The sequence below is a fragment of the Salvia miltiorrhiza genome, unplaced genomic scaffold (assembly GCF_028751815.1).
Source record: "Salvia miltiorrhiza cultivar Shanhuang (shh) unplaced genomic scaffold, IMPLAD_Smil_shh fragScaff_scaffold_173, whole genome shotgun sequence".
Taxonomy (NCBI): Eukaryota; Viridiplantae; Streptophyta; class Magnoliopsida; order Lamiales; family Lamiaceae; genus Salvia; species Salvia miltiorrhiza.
Genome location: NW_026651437.1, coordinates 252,664 through 274,943, shown reverse-complemented (window position 1 = coordinate 274,943; position 22,280 = coordinate 252,664). Strand labels below are relative to the sequence as shown.

Sequence of the window (22,280 nt, the reverse complement as noted above, 5' to 3'; positions counted from 1 at the left end):
ACTTTAAGTGATAATTTTATACCTCATTATATTATCCTTCCATTTAGAGGGATGAAAAGCAAACACACCCTAAGTGTTTATAGTTTAATGGATGTTTGAAATTACAATCCAAAATAGCGGCTTCGACTCCTATCGGGCTCGATTTTTTATCGGTGTCTTGCTTACCTATACAATCGAACCGTATAACATTATACATAAATGTCCTACATTCGAGTATGGGAACCCAAATTTCGAGTAGAGAAGGTCTCTTGTACAATCGGTTGTATGATACAACCCAATACCAATATTCTTACTCATCTGGAGGTTTTGGACTATCTAAACCCAAATACATATAGTAAGTAGTTGAATCTGAACAGGATAACAACTGGTTGTATGATATAATCCATTGTACATGAGATTTTGTGTTTCGGGTATGGGTCAAATAATAATATTGTTCGAATTTGAGTATAGGTAACAGAAATGCCCTACATTCGAATATGGGAACCCGAATTTTGGGTACAGTTAACTGGTACTAGTCCCATTCATCACCTTAATTTATCCTTACTTCTAACGATTGTGTTCTCAATTCTTAATTATTGGATCAATTAGTATTTAATATTTTTTCCAACAATTAATATTATATCATTCGGAGGCACATAAGTTCTTTCCAACAATTTCCCTCTCTCCAACCCATAAATTTGGGTCATAAGTGCAACTATTCAGCGATTGAGTCGAACCTGTGATATAATTAATGCCCAAATTTGGGATTTAACTGTTGGAATATAAAAATAAACTTGATTTTTTGAGTGAAGATATTTTAAAAGAAAAATATAGAGAATTCTAGAAAAAGTAAGTGAAGATATTTGTATTAGAAATATCTAGAATCAAGATATTTTAAGTAGAAAAATCTAGATAGAAAAAATCAAGAGAATTCTAGAATTCTCACTTGACTACTATATATATGTGGAGGTTGTATCAATTGTTTAGAATGAAGTGAATTGAAGAAAGATTGTGTTAGCAAACTACAATCCTCCCATTCAAATTCCTAAGCACACACGTCCACAACCAATTTCTCCAAATTTCCTTCTACCAATTAAATAAATCCTCCATTATATATACTTATATTCCAACAAAGTGGTATCCGAGCCATAAAATCCTACCTGTGGAATGGCCAACCTACAATCGTTTCAAGTCCCCATGCTCAACAAGAGCAACTTCGACAATTGGAGCATCAAGATGAAGGCACTATTGGGAGCCCACGACGTTTGGGAGATCGTGGAGAATGGCTACGAGGAGCCGCAGGACGAGGCCGCACTATCCCAACAACAAAAGGATAGATTGCGAGACGCGAGAAAGAGAGACAAGAAGGCTCTCTGTCTCATTTATCAAGCGCTAGGGGACGATGATTTCGAGAAAATCTCGAACGCGAGCACCGCCAAGGAAGCGTGGGAGAAGCTCCAGAACGCGTGCAAAGGAGCGGAGCAAGTAAAAAAGGTACGACTTCAAACTTTAAGAGGAGAGTTTGAGTCTTTGCATATGAAAGAGTCCGAGTCAATTTCGGATTATTTTTCAAGAGTCTTGGCGGTGTCTAATCAAATGAAAAGAAATGGTGAAAAGTTGGAGGATGTTAGAATTATGGAGAAAATATTACGCTCACTAACTCCAAGATTTGAGCATATAGTAATCACAATTGAAGAAACTAAAAATTTGGAGGAGATGACAATCGATCTCTTGTTGGGGTCGCTGCAAGCATATGAGGAAAAGCAAAAGAAGAAGCAAGAAATTTCAGAGCAACTTTTAAAGTTGCACGTAAGCCCGAAAGATAAAGAAGAAGATCCGAGCAATGGCTATGGACAGTCCGGGAGAGGACGTGGCAAAGGGCAAGATCGAGGCAGAGGCCGAGCACGTGGACGTGGTCGAGGACGAGGAGGTTTCGTCAACAATGGTGAAAGAAATGAGTTTACAAGTGGTCGGGGGAGGAGCAACCCGCAGTCGAGGTACGATAAATCTTCAATAAAGTGTTATAATTGCCATAAATTTGGGCACTATGCTTCCGAGTGCAGAAGTGAAAAAGTAAGGATTGAAGAAAGGGCCAATTATGCCGAGAACACGAGCGAAGTAAATGGTAGTGTGCTTCTGGCATATAAAGGAGAAGCTGGAAGAGATGGCACGTGGTACCTCGACACCGGTGCAAGCAACCACATGTGCGGGAAGAGAAGCATGTTCGTGGAGCTCGATGAGTCGGTAAGTGGCAACGTCTCCTTTGGTGATGAATCTAAAATTCCAGTTAAAGGAAAAGGGAAAATTTTAATTCGCTTGAAGAATAGAAATCATGAATTTATTTCCAACGTTTATTACGTGCCCAATATGAAGAATAATATATTGAGTTTGGGACAACTCTTAGAGAAAGGTTATGATATTCACATGAGAGATTATAACCTTTCAATAAGAGACGGCAAAAATAATCTTATTGCCAAGGTGCCAATGTCTAAAAATAGAATGTTCTTATTGAATATTCGAAATGACATGGCAAAATGCCTGAAAGCGTGTTACCAAGATAAGTCTTGGTTGTGGCACCTACGGTTTGGGCACTTAAATTTTGGCGGCTTGGAGTTGCTATCAAAGAAAGAGATGGTGAGAGGCTTACCATCCATCAAACATCCCGATCAACTCTGCGAAGGTTGTCTACTCGGGAAGCATTTCAGAAAGCCATTCCCAAAGGAGTCAAGCTCAAGAGCTCAAAAGCCACTGGAGTTGATTCATGCTGACGTGTGTGGGCCGATAAATCCAAGCTCCCTCGGTAAAAATAATTATTTTCTGCTATTCATTGATGATTTTTCTAGAAAAACGTGGGTATATTTCTTGAAGCAGAAGTCAGAAGTATTTGATGCATTCAAGAAGTTCAAAGCTGTCGTCGAGAAGGAGAGTGGACGACAAATCAAGGCCATGAGGTCTGATCGAGGGGGAGAATTCACATCAAGGGAGTTTCTAGAATTTTGCGAAGCAAATGGAATTCGACGGCCCCTGACAGTTCCGAGATCCCCCCAACAGAAAGGTGTGGCGGAAAGAAAGAACGGAACAATTATGGAGATGGCGAGGAGCATGCTAAAGACGAAGAATCTGCCTAAAGAGTTTTGGGCCGAAGCAGTGGCGTGCGCGGTGTACCTATCCAACCGATCGCCGACAAGGAGCGTGTGGGGAATGACTCCACAAGAAGCCTGGAGCGGGAGAAAGCCAGGAATTTCTCACCTAAAGGTATTTGGGAGCAAAGCCTACGTGCATGTACCAGATGAGAGAAGGAAGAAGCTCGACGATAAAAGTGAAGCATTCATCTTTATCGGGTACGACTCTAACTCTAAAGGCTATAAGTTATATAATCCAAATACCAAGAAAACAGTGATAAGTCGAGATGTGGAGTTCGACGAAGAAGGAGTGTGGGATTTTAATCCCAGTGGTGACTTCACCTTCATCCCACAATTCGATGATGAAAGGACAGTCGAGCAAGTTGGAGAAGTCCAACAAGAGGTAGTGACTCCGCCAGCTTCACCTATACAAGTTACTGAAGACTCGCCACCATCTTTCTTAAATGAAAGAGCCACACCACGAGCAAGGAATTTGGATGAGATATATGAAGACACTGAAAGGTTAGAAGATCTCACCTTGTTTTGCCTATCTGCTGATTATGAACCTAAAGCAGCAAATAGTGAAAATTGGCGAGTTGCAATGGACGAAGAGATCAAAGCTATAAACAAGAATGATACGTGTGAGCTCGTGACACTACCGGAAAGGCACAAGGCCATTGGAGTCAAGTGGGTGCATAAGGTTAAGAAGAATTCCAAAGGTGAAGTTGAAAGATATAAAGCAAGGCACGTCGTGAAAGGATTTCGCCAAATTCAGAAGTTTGCTCGGAATGAAAAATCAAGTTTAAGGGGGAGTGTTGGAATATAAAAATAAACTTGATTTTTTGAGTGAAGATATTTTAAAAGAAAAATATAGAGAATTCTAGAAAAAGTAAGTGAAGATATTTGTATTAGAAATATCTAGAATCAAGATATTTTAAGTAGAAAAATCTAGATAGAAAAAATCAAGAGAATTCTAGAATTCTCACTTGACTACTATATATATGTGGAGGTTGTATCAATTGTTTAGAATGAAGTGAATTGAAGAAAGATTGTGTTAGCAAACTACAATCCTCCCATTCAAATTCCTAAGCACACACGTCCACAACCAATTTCTCCAAATTTCCTTCTACCAATTAAATAAATCCTCCATTATATATACTTATATTCCAACATTAACTAGCAACTATCTCTTTCAAACATGTGAATCGTGATACCCGTCATGTCAATTTTCAGCCGTTGAAAATTTTCTTCTATCAAATGTATATATATGTGGTTTATCATATATTGCATTTGCTGATCAATTTGGTATAAAAAGCTTTAAAAGGCTAGTACCTATCAGAAGCTAAAAATTACAATCATCTTTTCTCCATTATTTGATCTCCAAACCTCTATAAATTAATTAGTACATACATGGCTAATTTATTTCTCCTCTCCATGGCTACTTCACAAAAAAACTTAAATGTCTATACAATTCTCATGTTGGGGCTGCTCATGATCATGTCACTCCACTCCACAGGTTCATTTTCTTTCCATCAAATTTTAGTTACAAATAAACATATACAGATAGATACATCGAGAAGCAGACTAGACTCATTTAAATCATTGTGATACATATCCGAATTTAAGTCTAACAATGGATTCATCTTTCGTCGTTAAAACAATTAGCGACAGAAATTTTAAATTCAGAAAATTTCCGTTGTTATTGAGTAGCTCGCTGGGTTTAATGACATAATTTATTGGTTTAGCGACCAAATTTCAGATTCGGAACATTTTTCATCTTACTAGCAGGGTTTAACAACATAATTTACGATGGAAAAATCCGTCGCTAGCTAGTCTGCTGTTCTTCAGTCCTATCATTCTTTTTTATTTTATATATTTACTTTGATTCCATATTTTGTTAATTTAATTAACGAATTACACAAAAAATCCAAACTTAATTTATCATTACAATTTATTTATTTAATTGAAGTTAAAGTGAAATTAACATGATTTGTGCAGTTGGTGAGGTAGGTGTCTGCTACGGACGGCTGGGCAAGAAATTGCCATGTCCAAAAAAAGTAGTATCTCTATACAAGAAGAACAACATAAAAAAAATGCGTCTCTACGACCCTCACCAGCCCACTCTCCGAGCTCTCGGCGGCGCCGACATCGAGCTCATGGTCGGAATCCCGGAAACCGATCTCCAACATCTAGCTCAGTGCCAATGCCACGCAAACGCTTGGGTCGCCGGCAACATAAGCGCCTACCCCGACGTCAAATTCCGATGCATCGCTGTGGGAAACGAGATAAACCCTTCATCGTCTCCGTACTCCTCCTTCGTCTTCCCAGCAATGCAAAACATTTACAGAGCAATCTGTAATGCGGGCCTCGGAAACCAGATCACGGTCTCCACCTCCATCAAAACAGACGTTCTCGAAAAATCATCTCCCCCAAAAGATGGGGAGTTTCGATCCAACGTGACTGGGTATATGAAGCCCATCGTCGAATTTTTGAGGGACACAAATGCCCCTCTGCTTGTGAACGTGTATCCTTACTTTGCGTATATGAATGATATGAAGAACATTAGCCTCTCCTTCGCACTTCTGCAGCGGAACAGCGGCGTCGTTTTGGGCGGCGTCTATTACGACAACCTTTTCTATGCCATTCTGGATGCTGTGTATGCAGCCATGGAGAGGATACTTGATCCGTCGTCATTGTCGGTGTCGCAAGTCTCGGTTCCGACACCGAGCGTGACGGTGTCGGAGACGGGGCATTCGTCGCGTGGGGGCGGTAAACCGGAGAGCGATGGCGAGGGAGATGGAGATGCCAGCACGGTTGAAAATGCGAGAATTTATAACAATAATTTGATGCGGATTGTGAAGAAAGGAACACCCAAACGGCCCGACAGTCTTATAGAGACGTACATATTTGCTATGTTTGATGAAAATGAGAAGCCCGGCCCTGAATATGAGAAGCATTTTGGGATCTTTTTGCCAAACGGAAAACGGAAATACCGGCTTCGTTTTTACTAGGGTGTTATCGGAATAATCAACTGGGAGAGTTGGCTCATGGTCGCCAGCCTCTATCTGTTTTAACAAACTTGTTGTTTATGTGGATGCACACTCCAGTCTACTAAGATTGCAAATACCGCCAAGTAAAAGAAAAAAAAGCAAATAAAGTTGTTATTTGTAATTCAATGTTATTGGTATAATTAGGACTCATGTGTGAATGTTTATTTGTAGTATTTATATTAAGTTAGTATTTGAGCAAGATCTTGTTTTGAGAATCTGGATCGCGAAATAATTGCCATTATTGATAGATTGGTATGAATTTGATAGTACATGATTCTGGATACAACAAGATTCTACTTTATATAAAAGACAAATAAGAAAAATTAAATGTATACTTCCATATTGAAGCGGCACTCTATATATAGTAGTCCATGACATAAAATATTAATATTTCTAGGCCGGAAAATGGAGCCGAGATATTATCAATACAAAATTGATAATTTGAGGTTTAAATAAATATTTTCATACTTCAGGACATTTTTTATTAAGCGAGCGATATTTGTTTATTTAACTTATTATTTTTATTGAAAGCTTATAAATGATATTACCAATTTAACTCTCTCCCACCGTGGATAGTATTTTGAAGCATGGTCAATGCGCGTCCTTTTCTTAGTTTCTGTTGGAGGACCGCCAGCCAGCACCACTCTAGTCGATGTTGAGAGAATCTATTTATAGAATAGTGGAGGGAATATCTAAGTTGAAGACTTTCTTTATATGGTGGAGAACTGTATATAACTATCATTCAAAAAAAAAAAAAAAAAAACAAGATTTAATATGACTAACGCCTTGTGGTTCCTTCTAAAAGGGTGGCTCTGATTTTCTTGAGAGCTGCTGCTGCTTCAACCATGTTGATTCTTTTATCTGGTGAAACGATTAAACATTTCATTGCTAAATGAAAAATAGACGACACACATCGTTCCTTTTCAACGAAATGCCTATCTTCTCTAGCTAGCAAGCCATGATCTGCAACTTCACTTGCTGCATTTTCTTGCAGTGCTTCGCCAATCCACTCTTTCAAGCTCATTTCTCCACTCAACATATCATCTGTCGGCTTCTTCCCCGTCATTATCTCTAACACCATTATACCATAACTATACACATCCCCATTTGTGGATATCTTTCCTTCTGATCCGTACTCTAATTATACAACGTTTTCCATCACCGATTAGCTAGTATGCATAATTCGTTATTCACAACATAAGAAAAAATAAAAATTATTATCAAATTATGAATTATGACATTAACTTTAACAAGTTTTGCAAAAACATAAAAATAAAAGACCAAAAAAATCCCGTGTTTTCAACATTTTTATAGAAATGACACTGGATAAAAAAAAACACACTAACGGACTCAGGAGCCAATGGGGCTTCAGCCCCCATCAAACAAAAGTTTTTTTTTTTTTTTTTCTTATAATTATTTCAAAATCGTCGAATTATCGATATTTTGTGTGAATCATTATACAATAGCCCCATCGTCAAATAAAATAGTAATAAGACTATTTTTAATTTCGAATCACAAACTCAACATGTAGAAAATATAGCCCTCAAGCCGCCCCTGGTCCTACACAACTGTGTCAAAATCTTATTCTGGAATTTTGATCTAGTGACATTGCTGGAAAAAATGTTGAAAAGTTAGTTGTTTTCGTTTTTTTTTTTGGGTCAAAACATTTGCGCAAAGCACGTCAAAGTTGAAGGTCACGAGTTGATAAGAACCCAAAAAAGGAAATCTCACCTGGTGCTGCATATCCAATCGTTGCCAATGTTTTAGTGAGAACCACAGTCTCCCCTTGATCAAAAAGCTTTGAAACACCAAAATCAGCAACACGAGCAGTCATATCTCCGTCTAGTAAAACATTGCTCGGCTTTATATCGCAATGAACAACAGGGAATGTATAGCCATGATGCAGATACTCCAACGCCAACGCCACATCTATTGCTATATCCAGCCTCTGCATCAGATCCAGCCAACAATTTTCAGAATGCAGCCATTTCTCCAAACTCCCATTAGGCATGTACTCAAGAATCAAGGCTTTGAACTCCACGTTACTACAACAACCAATTATCCGAACCAAGTTCCGGTGTCGAATGCCACTCAGTATCTGACTCTCAGTCTCAAAACTCCTCATACCTCCTTCTGATTGCAGATCAAACACCTTCACTGCAACATCCAAATCATCAGAAAGTGTTCCTTTGAATACTGAACCGAAGCTTCCTCTCCCAAGTAGACTCGTCTCACTGAAAGAATCAGTTCCTCGCACCAGCTCTATGTATGAAACTCTTCTCCAAGAAAGACCTACTGAGATATCAGCTGCAGGTGGTGCTTTCAGCAGTTTGCGCCGCCTTATTAGCACAACTGCAAAAATTACTAGAATCATAGCTGAAACTACAGGGGGCAAAATATACTTCATCAACACAACATTACTCTTTGATCTTGATTTTGCATGATATTTCACACAAGTTGGTACCCCAAATCTTGAAGCACCACAAAGAGCAGAGTTTTTGGCGAAAGATTCAGCCGTGAAGTTGTCGAAACAACCTCCATCTGGGATCTCCCCTTCCAACTCATTATATGATACGTCGAAATACTCAAGATCAAGCTTAGCCAATTTCTTAGGTATCAAACCAGAAAGATTATTATGAGATAGATCCAATGTGTTCAATGATCTCATATTCTCGAAAGACGGAGGTATAGAGCCACCAAATGTATTATTCGACAGAGCTAGGAACTCCAACGAAGTGCACTCTGCAATCGTGCTGGGAATCTCACCCGAGAATAGGTTGCAAGACAAGTCCAGCTCATTGATCGCCTTCAAGCTCCCAACTCGAGATGAAAGCTCGCCATTCAAATAGTTTGATGACAAGTTCAGACTCACAAGATCTGTGAGATTCCATAACTCGGAAGGTATGGTGGAATTGAGCTTGTTTGAGGCAAATGAGACTTCTCTTAGGGATTTGATTTCTCCCAAACATTCAGGGACTGAACCACTAAGCATATTACCAGTTAAATACAGATAAACCAAATTACTGATTTCACAAAGATCACGAGGGATATATCCTTGCAACTGGTTATCAGAAAAGTCCAACAATCCTAGTTGCTTCAATTTTCTTATTGTTGCTGGGATGAATCCTGCGAGTTGATTGTTAGATAAAGCCAGACCTTGCAAACTGCTTAAATTTCCAATTACAGAAGGAATGGCACCTCGAATGCTGCAGTTTGATGCTGCAAAACTGACGAGAGAAGTAGATAAATTCCCAATGGAAGCTGGGAGGATGCCGTTCATCTGTGGATTGTTTGATATTTCCAAGTACTTCAAATACCGACAGTTAGTTAATGAAGTGAGAAATTTAATTTCCTGAACAGGAGATTCAGCTCCTGTCAAGTTATTTTCCCAGAGCCGAAGCGCTTGCAGCTGTCTCAGATTACCAAAGTCGGGGATGGAGCCGGTGAATGAGTTTCTGTTCAATTCCAATATAGTAAGCTTTGAAGCATTGGTGATGGAGCTCGGGATTTCGCCGCTGAGTCTGTTCAGATATAAGTAAAGCTGTTGGAGATTCGAGAGTGAGAGCCCCATGTATGGAGGAAGGCTGCCTGAGAAATTGTTCTGTTGGAGAGCTAATAAGTTCAATGTTGATATATTGAATATGGATGATGGTATGGGGCCAGATAAGAAGTCATTGAAGGGAGCTGCAAACATCTCAAGGTTTACAATATTACCAAGCTCTTCTGGTAATTCACCTGCCATAGAGGACAATTCAAACTTCAATATAAATAGATAGAGGTTAATCCATTGTTTATAAAGATGGGAAGACTTTTGATAATTCTTATCATTTGAGCTAATTTGGATTATAGAATTTCTACTAATCTATACATATTATAAAATAGTCTTATTTTAACAAACTAGTACAACCATTCATGCGATGCACGATGAACATCGAAATTAAACGATATATTTTAATAAATATAAATATTAAACATAATCAAATATAAAATTTCAACTTTGTGTAACGCATAATGATGATTATTTTTATTAAATAAATTTAAAAATTGTATGATAATGAAAATTAGCATTACATATTTTTATTATAGAGTATTACACATCATAATAATTAAATAATTAAATAAATAAATATTTTCATATGCAAATATAAATAAAAAAGTTGTAAAATTTTAATGAAAAAGAGAAAGTAAAATATTTTAAAATTTTCATAATTTATACATTTTTAATGATTTTTATACTATATTAAATTTAAGATGTATATTGAATATTTTTTCATGAATCAAATTTGATAATGTATAAAATAAATAAAATATAAAAAACAAAAAGAAAAAATAGTTGAAAAATTGGTTAAAGAAGAGAAAAAAAAAATGAAGGGAAAAAACTCCTCTTTTATATATTATATAGATTAGTATATTTTGTGTGTAACTAAAAGTAAAATAATTATTTAAATTTCATATTAAAATTTAACATGTATTGAAGAATTTGAAAAATTAAAAATAAATAAAAGTAAACCATATTCAAAGTTTCATTTTAATCTATAAATATCAAATATGTTTATATAAATAAATAAATCATTCGTACAAAAACACTACCACAAATTAAATAAATTTAAATCATATAAGAAATTTTATTTTTTGATATATAACTAATTATTCATCTAAAAAATCACATTAAAATTAATACAAATTTGTAGATGAAAATTCATTCTAAATTTATTATTTATAATTGTTATACCAAGTTAAAGATCTTGACATGGCTTCTAATTTAAGATGCATATTAAATATTTTTTTTTTCATAAATTAAATTTAAAGATTTTTAGAAAATAATCAAAATAGAGTGAGAGAGAGAGAGAGAGAAATTTATGGGAAAAAGTTATCGTTAGAATAATATTTTTATAATATATATATATATATATATATATATATATATATATTATATTATATAGGGTTAGGTTCAATGAAAAAGGCCTAAATATAAGAAAGAATAGAGAAGTAATCTCATCTGTTGATCTTATCTAATCTAACGGACATGATTTGTTCACGCCATGTTCAACGGATTTTTTCATTGAACATTCATGAACATATACAATATTTTTGGGGGTTCTGGGTTTCGACCCCCCATATGTTCAACGAAAAAATCCGTTGAACATGGCGTGAACAAATCATGTCCGTTAGATTAGATAAGATCAACGGATGAGATTACTTCTCTCTTCTTTCTTACATTTAGGCTTTCTTCATTGAACCTAGGGTGCGGTTATAGTGAGAACCACACTTATCGTGAGAACATAAGAACCATTAAAACCAATGCATCTACTATATAAATTAATGCATTCGCTATTAAATTTAATGCATCCGAAAATAATAAATTTTTTGCTCCCTTCAGGATTCGAACCCAGGATCTGCATTCATCCACCAAGATGATGCATCCACCGTAGATCTTGATGATCGAATGGTTTAAAATGGTTCTCTGTTATAATTTTATTTAGTGGTTCTTATTTGAACATCTCCCTATATATATATAGGGGTGGGCTAGGATGAAAACACTCTTAAGTGTATTAAACGTTTCTTAATGTACGAATTTTATGTAGAACACGTATGAATTTATCCAACAGAGTTACGAATTGCGAAAAATAAATTTTTGTTATCTTTGGGATTCGAACTCAGGACCACGAATTCATCCAACAGGGTTATGAATCAACCGTAGATCTTGATGATCTAAGAGTGGAAAATCATTTATATTTTATACACTTAAGAGTGTTTTTTTCTAGCCCTCCCATATATATATATATATATATAGGAATGAGATCATATAGATCCCAATGCTTATAATAGATCCCTAGATCCAAATCTTGACCACACATTTATGACATGTGGCGCATCAAGATGGTGACACGTGGCAAGGATTCCAAGGCAAAATCTGGAGGGGTAAAATTGGAATGTAATTTTCGGATTTAATAATTAAAAAAATATATATTTTTTTTAGATTTTCTCAAAATAGATATATTTTAGATGCATATAGTTTCACACAAAGATGCATAAAGTTTTCACATGAAATGCATAACTTTGAACAGAAAAATGCATTTAATTTTTCCAGTTTTGGTATTTTCACCACCCCACCCCATACCACCCCCCAATCCAGCCCACACCACCCCCAACCCTCCCCATTACCACCCCCCAAAAATAGGCATGTTTCACATGCATATAAAATCAAACAAAAATGCATAAAGTTTTCACATAAAATGCATTAAATTATACAAAAAATGCATTTCATTTTAATAAATCTGGTAGTTTCGCCACCCCACCCCTGCCCCTGCCCCCTGCCCCCCACCCCCACCCCCCACCGACCCCCCCCACCCCCCACCCCCCCCCCAAAAAAAAATTTTTATTTTTTATTTTTTTAAAAACTGATTTTCAAAAAGAAAAAATTTTGGGGGGTGGGTGGGTGGGTGGGTGGGGGGGTCAGTGGTCAGAAAATCAGTTTTTGAGAAAATAAAAAAATAAAAAAATAAAAATTTTTGGTGGGGGGTGGGTGGGTGGGTGGGTGGGTGGGTGGGGGGTGGGTGGGGGGGTGGGGGTAGGGGTGAGTCAGTGGTCAGAAAATCAGTTTTTAAAAAAATAATTTTTTTTTTTTTGGGGGGGGGTGGGGGGTGGGTGGGGGGTATGGGGGTGGGTGGGGGTGGGGTTCTGGGGTGGGGTGGGGTTCTGGGGTGTGGGGGGTGGGGTTGGGGTGGGGTGAAATCTTATGCATATTTATATGAAACTTTATGCATTTTTATATGAAAGTTCATGCATTCTCGTATGAAACTTTATGCATCTAAAATATACCTATTTTGAGAAAATATAATTTTTTTTTTTTTTTGAATTTCGAAAATTACATTCCAATTTTACCCCTCTCCAGATTTTGCCTTGAAATGCCTTGCCACGTGTCACCATCTTGATGCGCCACATGTCATAAATGTGTGGTCTAGATTTGGATCTACGGATCTATTATAAGCATAGGGATCCACCGGAACCCAACCCTATATATATATATATATATATATATATATATATATATATATCATGTAGATCCACCCCCTTATAATAGTATATAGTTCCTAGTGCTTCTCCACACACTTTGGGAGGCTGTTGCCATGTGTCGCGACACATGGCAGCAGCCTTCCAGACCACAAACGCGGGGGGTAAAATGGTCATTTCAATTTTTTTTTAATTTTTTTAATACCAAAAATCCATTTTTTTTTTGTGCCGTCGTCAAAATTATGCATATAATTGAACACCAATATGCATAAAGGTAAACACAAATATGCATGAAGCTGGATAGAAATATATGCATGAGAAAATATCAGTGTGTGACCCGTCAAGTTACCAACGGCAAGAGCTACCTGACGGTGTCGCATAATATTATGCATATAGTTCAACACGAATATGCATAAAGAAAAATATAAATATGCATAACATTACACACAAATATGCATAGCATTTTTCGACAGCGTGAGACACCAGATGATTTGCATACTGATACTTTCTCATGCATACTTCTATCCAGCGTCATGCATATCTGGGTTTATCTTTATGCATATTGGTGTACAATCATATGCATAATTTTGACGACGGTCGCGGGAAAAAATGGATTTTCGGTAATAAAAAAAATCGAAATGACCATTTTACCCCTCCGTGTTTTTGGCCTGGAAGGCTTTGGAAGCCCTTGGGAGGCTACTGCCATGTGGCGCGCTCCTAGCGCGCCACGTGTCCCCATTGTGTGGTCCAGAATTTGTCCGCCACGGCGGCGGTGCCACTGTCACGGCGCCGCTGCTGCTGTGTTGTTGACAGACGAAGTAGCGACAGGCGATGTCCTCACCGAAGGAGAAGGGGCGGCGACGATGATGCTAGATCTAGAAAATGGAGGCGGCGGCTGGGCGAAGCTGGGGTCGACGCAGGGATGTTCGTTGCTGCCGCCGGTCGAAGGAGAGAGGGGTGGAGGTACTGGCGGCGTATCTCCGGAGCAGAGGCATCGGTGCCCTCGACGCTCCTCGCCGATGGCCGTGTGGGAGAGAGAGAGAGAGTGTCGTCACCGGAGGAGCAGGGGCGGCGACGGCGATGCTAGATCTAAAAAAGGGAGGCGGCGGCTGGGTGAAGCTGCGGTCGACGCAGGGATGTTCGCTGCTGCTGCTAGTCGAATGAGAGAGGGGTGGATGTACTGGCAGCGTATCGGCGGAGCAGAGGAGACGGCGCCCTCGACGCTCCTCGCGGATGGCCGTGTGGGAGAGAGAGAGCATGAGTTGGGAGATAGAGAGAGAGAGAATGAGTTGGGAGAAGAAAATACAAAATGACAAACCTAACCTTTATTATATAAAATAAATGAAATAAAATCATAAGGTTAAATTATCATCCTTAGATTAAGCAAGATCGACGCATAGGATTTGGTCTTTATTCTTTATCTAAGGGAGTTGTCTTAACTGAACTCTCCCCTATATATATATATATATATATATATATATATATATATATTGATGTTAGATTTATTTTTATACAACAAACTCACGTAACATTAATTAAAATATGTATCACCAAAAGTGATGCACACTTTTAAAGGACAGAGGGTGTATATATCAAACTAAAGCATGTATCATGATTTTTAATTTGATATACATATTGAATATTTTATCATAATAAAGTTATACTATTTTTGGAGAAAGAAAAGAAAAACGAATAAATAAATAGAAAAGAAATAGATTAAAAAACCATAAGATTGAGGAAATATAAGCTTTCTTAGAGGGTTAAAAGAAGGGGAAAAAAAACTATTTGTGGTAGCTAGGAATAAGTAAAAATATATGTATTAACTGTATTATTGAAGTTGAAAGAAAAAATTAATCCAGATATTTTGAGATATTGCAAGAGAAATGAAATGAGGCACACATGATTTTGGTTTTCTTTTTCTTTTAGAAAACATGATTTGCATATTAAAAGACCCACGTAATTTTTAACTAAAATTTAAAAGAAACTGTCAAAACCATGTTCTAATAGAAATACATAAATTTTTAATTAGCCATTTTTTTCATATTTACAAAATTACCATTCAAATTAATTTCAAATTGATTTGAAATCAATTTCAAATTGAGAATTCCCTTTTTAATATAACTAGTATTTGCATACCGTGCAATGCACGAGAAATGATTTTATATTTTTATTTTTATACAAAATTGATACCAATCCAATTATTATATTTATAAATATAATCTAAAATAATTTTAATTGTATATATTTGAGCTTAATATTGGAAAAAAAAGAAGAATTCACAATAATAAAATATGATATTATGAAAATGCAAAAAAAAGAGTAAAAATAAAAATAACAGAAATCATTTACGACCTCAAGTTATTAAGCATTTCTTCAACATCTTATTTGCAATAAGTTCGTAATTCTAGCTCAACCAATTCATCAATTGATATATCTAGCATTTGCATCCCGTGCAATGTACGGGAAATGATTTTATATTTTTCTATTTATATAAAATTGATTCCTACTCAATTATTATATTTATAAATATAATAGAAAATTAATTATACTTGAATATATTTGAGCTAAATATTGAAAAATATACAAGAATAAAGAAAAATTCACAATAATAAAAATTGATATTATGAAAAGCCAAAAAAGTAAGTAAAAAATTAGAAGTAAAAATAAAAAAGAAGTGAAAAATTATTCAAATAAAAGATAAGTGAGGAGAGAGATTTTTTTTTAAATTTTAATCATTAAATAAATATAAATTTTATATTTTAAATTAAATATTTACATAAAATATATAAAATTAAAGCTCTTATCATGATCTTTAATTTGACATGAATATTAAATATTTTATAAACAGTCAAATTTCACAACTTTAGAAAGAAAGAAAATAAATAAAAAATAAGAAGATAAAGAAAAGGGAAAAAAAAAGAAAAAAAAATATAGTTTATAAATAAACCTTAAAGTTTATTATAACTAAAAAATTACCACTCTATTTTAAAATCAATTTCAAATAAAAATTTTAACTTTTTAAAGTATAGATTAAAGAAAGTAAATTAAAAATCAATTTTTTTGCTGCACAAATCTATTTGCTTTTTTTTTTTTTTTTTTTTTTGAGACGCATGCTTTCTTAAATTCATATGCAGTTTCTCAATGCATTGCACGTAAAAAAAATGCAGTTTTTAGTGCATGCTCCATTTTTTTAGATGTGGGATTTGTAAGTTGTAATTTAATTTAAGTTAGTTTAATCCATTTTTTGTGTATATATAATATGACATTATTTTTTGAAGGAATCACAAAATCGCCATTCAAATCAATTTGAAATTGATTGAAAACTCCCTTTTTAATATAGTATAGATATAGATTTGATTTCTCTATTTCATTTTTTATCTAACTAACAGTAAGAACGTGCGATTCATGTTGAACACGCTACAAAAAAATGGGGTTTACCGCCGCAAAAATTGGGGCAATCATAGATATACCACCGGAAAAACGGTTATCGCGGATGGCAGTGGATCTTGGACCCGACCCACATCCGTGGATCCAGATCTATTTTTAAGGGTCTGAATCTCAATTTTTTGGACGTGACAGATCGGGATTCGGATCTGGATCTCAATTTTTAAAACGGATCTGGATTCGAATCTCAAAATTTTAGATCCGGATCCGACCCAAATCCAACTCGTGGATCTATTTTATTTGATATTAATATATTTTATATTTATTTTATTAATAATATTAAATATATTAAAAATTAAAAACACTACACTACGTAGACTTTTTTTCTTAGGAAATGTAATTTGGAAGACTTGTTATTATTGACTTGAGTATTGAGATTTGTTTATTTTGAATTTTTAGTGACTTATTAGTCTATGTTGAGACTTTGTATTGCATGAATATGTTTTTTTTTTACCGGCGGCCGTTGCCATGGTAACTTACCGGCGGCCGCTCGCTGTCGGTATATCACTCGTCGGTGACTCCTATACCGCTACAAAAGGCGGCCTTCGGTAAATAACGGCGGCGGCGCCGCCGCCGTTGAAAGTCGTCGCCGAGCGGTGATCTTTTGCCGGAGATATACTGGCAGCATCGTCCGTCGGTGATTAGCGGCGGCGCTCCCGCCGCCGGTAATGTTGACCGGACGGCGGTGGCGCTATTGTCGGACGTCACCGACGGAAGCCGCCGTCGGTGATTAGCGGCGCTGTCGGTAATTTTTTTTTTTTTTTAATTTTTATTTATTTATTTTATCTATTTATTTATACCCTACAATTATTTTTGTATTTATACAGTATTGTATACGTTAGACCGTGTAGTAACTGTTCTAGTGTGGTTATTGTTTTGGTTTTTGTGGTGAACTCATGGCGACGGCGTATAACCGGCCGTGGGTTTCTTATGGAGCGCTTGCGGTGACGGCATATAACCGGCCGTGTAGCTTTCCTTGTTTTGTTTGCGCTTACGGCGACGGCATCTCACCGGCCGTGTAGCTTTTCGTGTGGTTTTGGTGTTGGGTTTTATGGAGAACTCATGGCGACGGCATATAATCGGCCGTGTAGTTTTCATTTTCTTTTGTTTTTGTTTGAGCTTACGGCGACGGCGTCTAACCGGCCGTGTTGCTTGCTTTGTTGGGGTAGAGCCGGGATTGTTTGGGGACGATGGTTAGGCCGGAGTTCTGGAAACTTTCCATCCCGCTCTTTCCCCCTTTTATCTTCCTTCGTTTTAGACGAGTACTCTTTTTTCTTTTCACGGTTTTTCCCCCTGGGTTTTCCGTGAAAAGGTTTTAACGAGGCTCGGCCCTTAGTCTGCTTCTCCTGTGCTTTCAAGGGTTTTTAGGTTTTCTTTTCTTTTCTTTTCTAATAAAATCGCATTTAATAATAATAAGTATACGTTAGACGAACTTTCCAGTCGGTCACCCATCTTATTTGTGCTCTAAGTCAAGCACGCTTAATCTTGAAGTTTCTTTCAAGTAGTCACCAATACAGAACACTCATATTATTGATATATCTAGTACTTATTAATTCATTTAAACTCTATTTCAATATACAATATCATATATTCATAACATTAGAATATGTCGAAATAATATCCAAGAGATGCCGTTAATTACGGATCGGTCTCGTTTTTGTCCATATTTTTATGTGGAAAAATATTTATTTATTAATTTATTATTATTATTTTATCAATATAGTTTATACACCATAAGTATTTTAATTTGATGTTTCAATGTATTTTTAATTCAATTGCATACGTTGAATTCAATCTAGGTTACCTTTTTTCAAGTACATATGTTTTTCGACTTAATTATACAATCACAATAAATAGGGGATGGAAAACGAGGTAAGTGCAATATCGTTCCAAAACATGAAATAAATAGTTCAAGAAAACAATCTAGATTAGTGATGAATCTTGTTTAGATTCCACAATTCAAGAGTGATTAGTAGATATTCTACTTAAGATTCTTGATTCCAAACTTGATTAGTGAAGAATCTTGTTTAGATTCCACAATTCAAGAGTGATTAGTAGATATTCTACTTAAGATTCTTAATTCCAAACTAGATTAGTGAAGAATCATGTTTAGATTCCACAATTCACGAGTGATTAGTAGATATTATACTTAAGATTTTTTATTCCAAACTATATTAGTGAAGAATCTTGTTTAGATTTCATAATTCTTGATTGACGAAAACATACGGTGACTGGCCGACGGCGGTGACTGGCAGCGGTGGGGCGCGGCAGTTCCAGCGACTGGGGGTGGGGGTGGGGGTGGGGGGTATGCTGGGGGAGAGGGGCTGGTTTGCGGCGGGTTGCTGAATGAGGGAAGAAACCCCTATTTTAATTCACAATTTACCGGCGACCTACTTCCAATTTGACTATAATTAAAATTTTAAAAAAGTAATCAATAAAACTATTAATGAATAAATTTAAAATGTAAGAAAGTAATATTCATAATATACGTCTAAATAAAAATGCAAAAAGATCTATGAAAACATCTTAAATTATCTAAGTACGAAGCAAGACTAATTTTAAATCTTCTCTTGTTTGATTTTGACGATTGAGGATCTTTTTCTTCTTATTTTTGATTTGCGACAAAATATTGTTCAGCGGCAGATCGTCGTCACTTGTAATTTAATTGTAGTCATCAAACTTTTTTTTTTACTATTCTTTTTGTCTTTTGCGGTTCTGTAGGCTGCAACTCTATTGTAGATTTTAATTTTCTTTATAGACACTATTGTTCTTTTTTTTTTTTTTTTGCCCTCGGGTGATTGTTTCTTTTATTTCTCTTGAGTTTGCTCTTCTTCAATTTCTCCAACATTGATGCTTTCTATTGGTTGCATCTTTTGGATTGTGTTTGCTACAATATTGAGATTTCCTTGTTGATCGAATTTTATAGAGCATCATCATAAAGCGCTTTTTTGTGTACGCTTGTGTGCTTAATCCTCTATAGTATATGCAGTTTGTTTCACCCTGTGAAAATATATACATATATTACGTAATATTGAATTTTGTAATATAAATTATTTAAATTATAGTAAGTGTTTAAGTAATTAATCATAATTTACCTCTTTGATGAAGAAAGATATTCGAGCCCTTAAAGTATAAGAAAAGTATATAAAATTCTCTTTTTATATGATAATAGCTATAGTATATTGTAGGTCATAATATGTGCTTCTAATATCACTTGATTATATTAATTATATTATACTCCCTCCGTCCCTGAAATAAGTTCATTTTTTTCCTTTTTGGGACGTCCCCCAAATAAGTTCATCTTTCTTTCTTTCCATTTTTAGACAACTACCCCACCACTAATAATACTTTATTTATTCTTACTTTTCACTTTTTCACCACTCCAATACTAAGTATAACACTTTTTTACCTTTTCACCACTCCCGATACAAATTATAACATATTTTTCTTCACTATCAATACACTTTACCATTTTTCCTTAAAACCCGTGCCGTCCCCAAAGAGGAACTTATTTTGGGGACGGAGAGAGTAATAGATTATCAATATCGCTATCATATAATTTTGAGGATTAATTAAATACATAAAACTACATAGAAGATTTAGTTTTAGTTACATAAAACTATATTATTAATCAGTTGTGCTAAATAAGAGGTTAGACATGCAACGATCTTAAAAATATTTAATCATGTATCAATCATAAAAAATAAACACCCCTAAATGTACCCATCAGTCTGTTATAAGCAAGATCCAGCCATTTCATGGAAGTTGAGTTTCCAAATTCCTTTGGTACAGCACCTGAATTTCCCATAAGATGAAACAATTATTACATACTTGTTGAAGTTGTTATCTCTAAACAATGTTAAATAAAAAATGAATGTGTTAAATATACCTGTCAAGTGGTTCGATAAAAGATACAATTCTTCAATCTGAGGTAGATTGTAAAAACTGACTGTTGGTATAGCTCCAGACAAACTGTTGTTGGAGAGATCCATCAGTTTCAAAGACGAAAAGTTGAACATAGAATTTGGAATATTTCCCGTTAGAGAGGCACTTGGAATGTACAATCTCTCTAAATCCGAGAGTTTCCCTATTTCTGCTGGTATTTCTCCTGAAATTATAATCAAAACAATAAGTAAATTTAAATCTAACTTCAACCACCATAAAATATTGGAACTCTTTTGGGTTAGTTATAGTTAACCGGTCCTACAATCTTCTACCCCCTTCATTGGGACATTTTCACAAACACCTAAGCGCATGAGTATTTTACATCGCGAATCCAAATTTTCACACATAATTCAAAACCATTCAAATAGATAATTGCTAATTTCACAAAGGCTTAGACATTTATTTCAAAAGTGTTGAAATAGAACCTATAGTTAACCTGATGCATGAAAATTTACATCGTGAACCCCAAGCTTTTTATGCATAATTCAAAACGATGCAAATAAGTCACCAGAAAGAGATGGCACCTTCAAAATCGTTCCGGCCAAGAGATAAAATCCTAAGCAGGCTCAAATTCCCAATCTCACTTGGTATTCCGCCACTGAATTTGTTGCTAGGCAAGCGCAAGTCTTGTAGCCCTCTGCACTTGTATATGTTTGCCGGAATCCGCCCATCAAGCTGATTCCCAGAGAGATACAGCGCTTCGAGTTTCGGGGTATTGCTACATATATCATTTGGGAGCTCGCCCGAGAGCAGATTGAATCTCATATTAATCTCAATCAGAGAGGAAGCGTTGAACAGAGAAGCAGGCAGCTCGCCCGAGAAGGTGTTGTTGCTCAGCCGCACGTATCGTAGCTCGGGTAAGGCTCCGAACCACGACGGTATTTCTCCGGTCAAGTCGTTGAAGCCCGCGTTTATATGTTCTAGACGGCGCAACTTAGACAGCTCGGAGGGTAAGACGCCAATGAAATTGTTGGAGCTGATGTCTAGAGATCGAAGAAACGTTAGGTTTCCGAGATGCGGAGCGATGGTTCCTCGGAGGCCGAGGCCGGTGAGATTTAGGGCTGTGACGCGGCGGTGTCTGGCGCCGCAGGAGACGCCGGTCCAGTTGCATATGGGTGTGTTGGTGGGCCAGCTCGTGGCGAAGATGCCGTTGGGATCTGATGAAGAGATAGTGTTTTTGAAAGCGAGTAGTGCATTTTGATCAGTGGTGAGATTGAGAAATTTGGTGGAGGAGGTGTGTGTGAGGGTGATTAATGTTGAAAGAGTAAGAGCATAACAAATTAGGAAACTAGACTGCATTATTATATGTGTTATGAAGCATATGCTCAAATGAAGATTGTGAGATATTGAGGTTTTTTCTTGTAATGGAATTTTCGTGTTAATTTAGATTAATTGAGTGAGGAAGTGGAAGGTGGGGAGCCGCCCTCTTTGGAAGTGGGAAAGTTGGACTAATATCGTGATGATTTTTTTTTCTTTTGAGAAATCATGATGATTTTTTCTTTGCAGTGGATTAGGTAATTTGCCTACCAAACTGGAAAGTGGAAACTAGAAACGCCACAAACTACAGAAGTTTCAAGCCATTAAGACCGTGCTATGAATACTCGTGAAAGACCACTATTTCCGTTCCAATATAATATTTTATTTATTTTTAATAATATATTCTCTCTATACCTAATATTTAAATAATTTTCATCAATTCACTTTATTTACTAATTACATATTTCTT

General features: G+C 36.1%; 2 protein-coding genes across 2 annotated transcripts; one reads left to right on the top strand and one right to left on the bottom strand.

Moving 5' to 3' along the window:
• The first annotated feature begins 4,506 nt into the window (after positions 1-4,506).
• On the top strand, positions 4,507-6,290 carry LOC131002681 (glucan endo-1,3-beta-glucosidase, acidic-like). Its single transcript, XM_057929152.1, has 2 exons — positions 4,507-4,617; positions 5,100-6,290. Exons 1-2 carry the CDS (start codon positions 4,512-4,514, stop codon positions 6,110-6,112), a joined length of 1,119 nt encoding a protein of 372 aa, XP_057785135.1. The 5' UTR covers positions 4,507-4,511; the 3' UTR covers positions 6,113-6,290.
• Positions 6,291-6,844: 554 nt separating this feature from the next.
• Positions 6,845-22,078, bottom strand: LOC131002680 (LRR receptor-like serine/threonine-protein kinase EFR). Its single transcript, XM_057929151.1, has 5 exons — positions 21,079-22,078; positions 20,499-20,717; positions 20,333-20,404; positions 7,883-9,886; positions 6,845-7,288 (listed from the first exon to the last, which is right to left on the bottom strand). Exons 1-5 carry the CDS (start codon positions 21,851-21,853, stop codon positions 6,930-6,932), a joined length of 3,429 nt encoding a protein of 1,142 aa, XP_057785134.1. The 5' UTR covers positions 21,854-22,078; the 3' UTR covers positions 6,845-6,929.
• Between the last annotated feature and the right edge of the window lie 202 nt (positions 22,079-22,280).

Excerpts from the sequence above, each read along its gene's own strand:
- LOC131002681 (XM_057929152.1), top strand. The coding sequence starts at position 4,512 with ATGGCTAATTTATTTCTCCTCTCCATGGCTACTTCACAAAAAAACTTA. Across the intron at positions 4,618-5,099 it reads CATGTCACTCCACTCCACAG|TTGGTGAGGTAGGTGTCTGC; the intron begins GTTCATTTTCTT and ends TGATTTGTGCAG.
- LOC131002680 (XM_057929151.1), bottom strand. The coding sequence starts at position 21,853 with ATGCAGTCTAGTTTCCTAATTTGTTATGCTCTTACTCTTTCAACATTA. Across the intron at positions 20,718-21,078 it reads TGGCCGGAACGATTTTGAAG|GAGAAATACCAGCAGAAATA; the intron begins GTGCCATCTCTT and ends TTATAATTTCAG. Across the intron at positions 9,887-20,332 it reads TGCTTATAACAGACTGATGG|GTGAATTACCAGAAGAGCTT; the intron begins GTACATTTAGGG and ends CCTCTATGGCAG.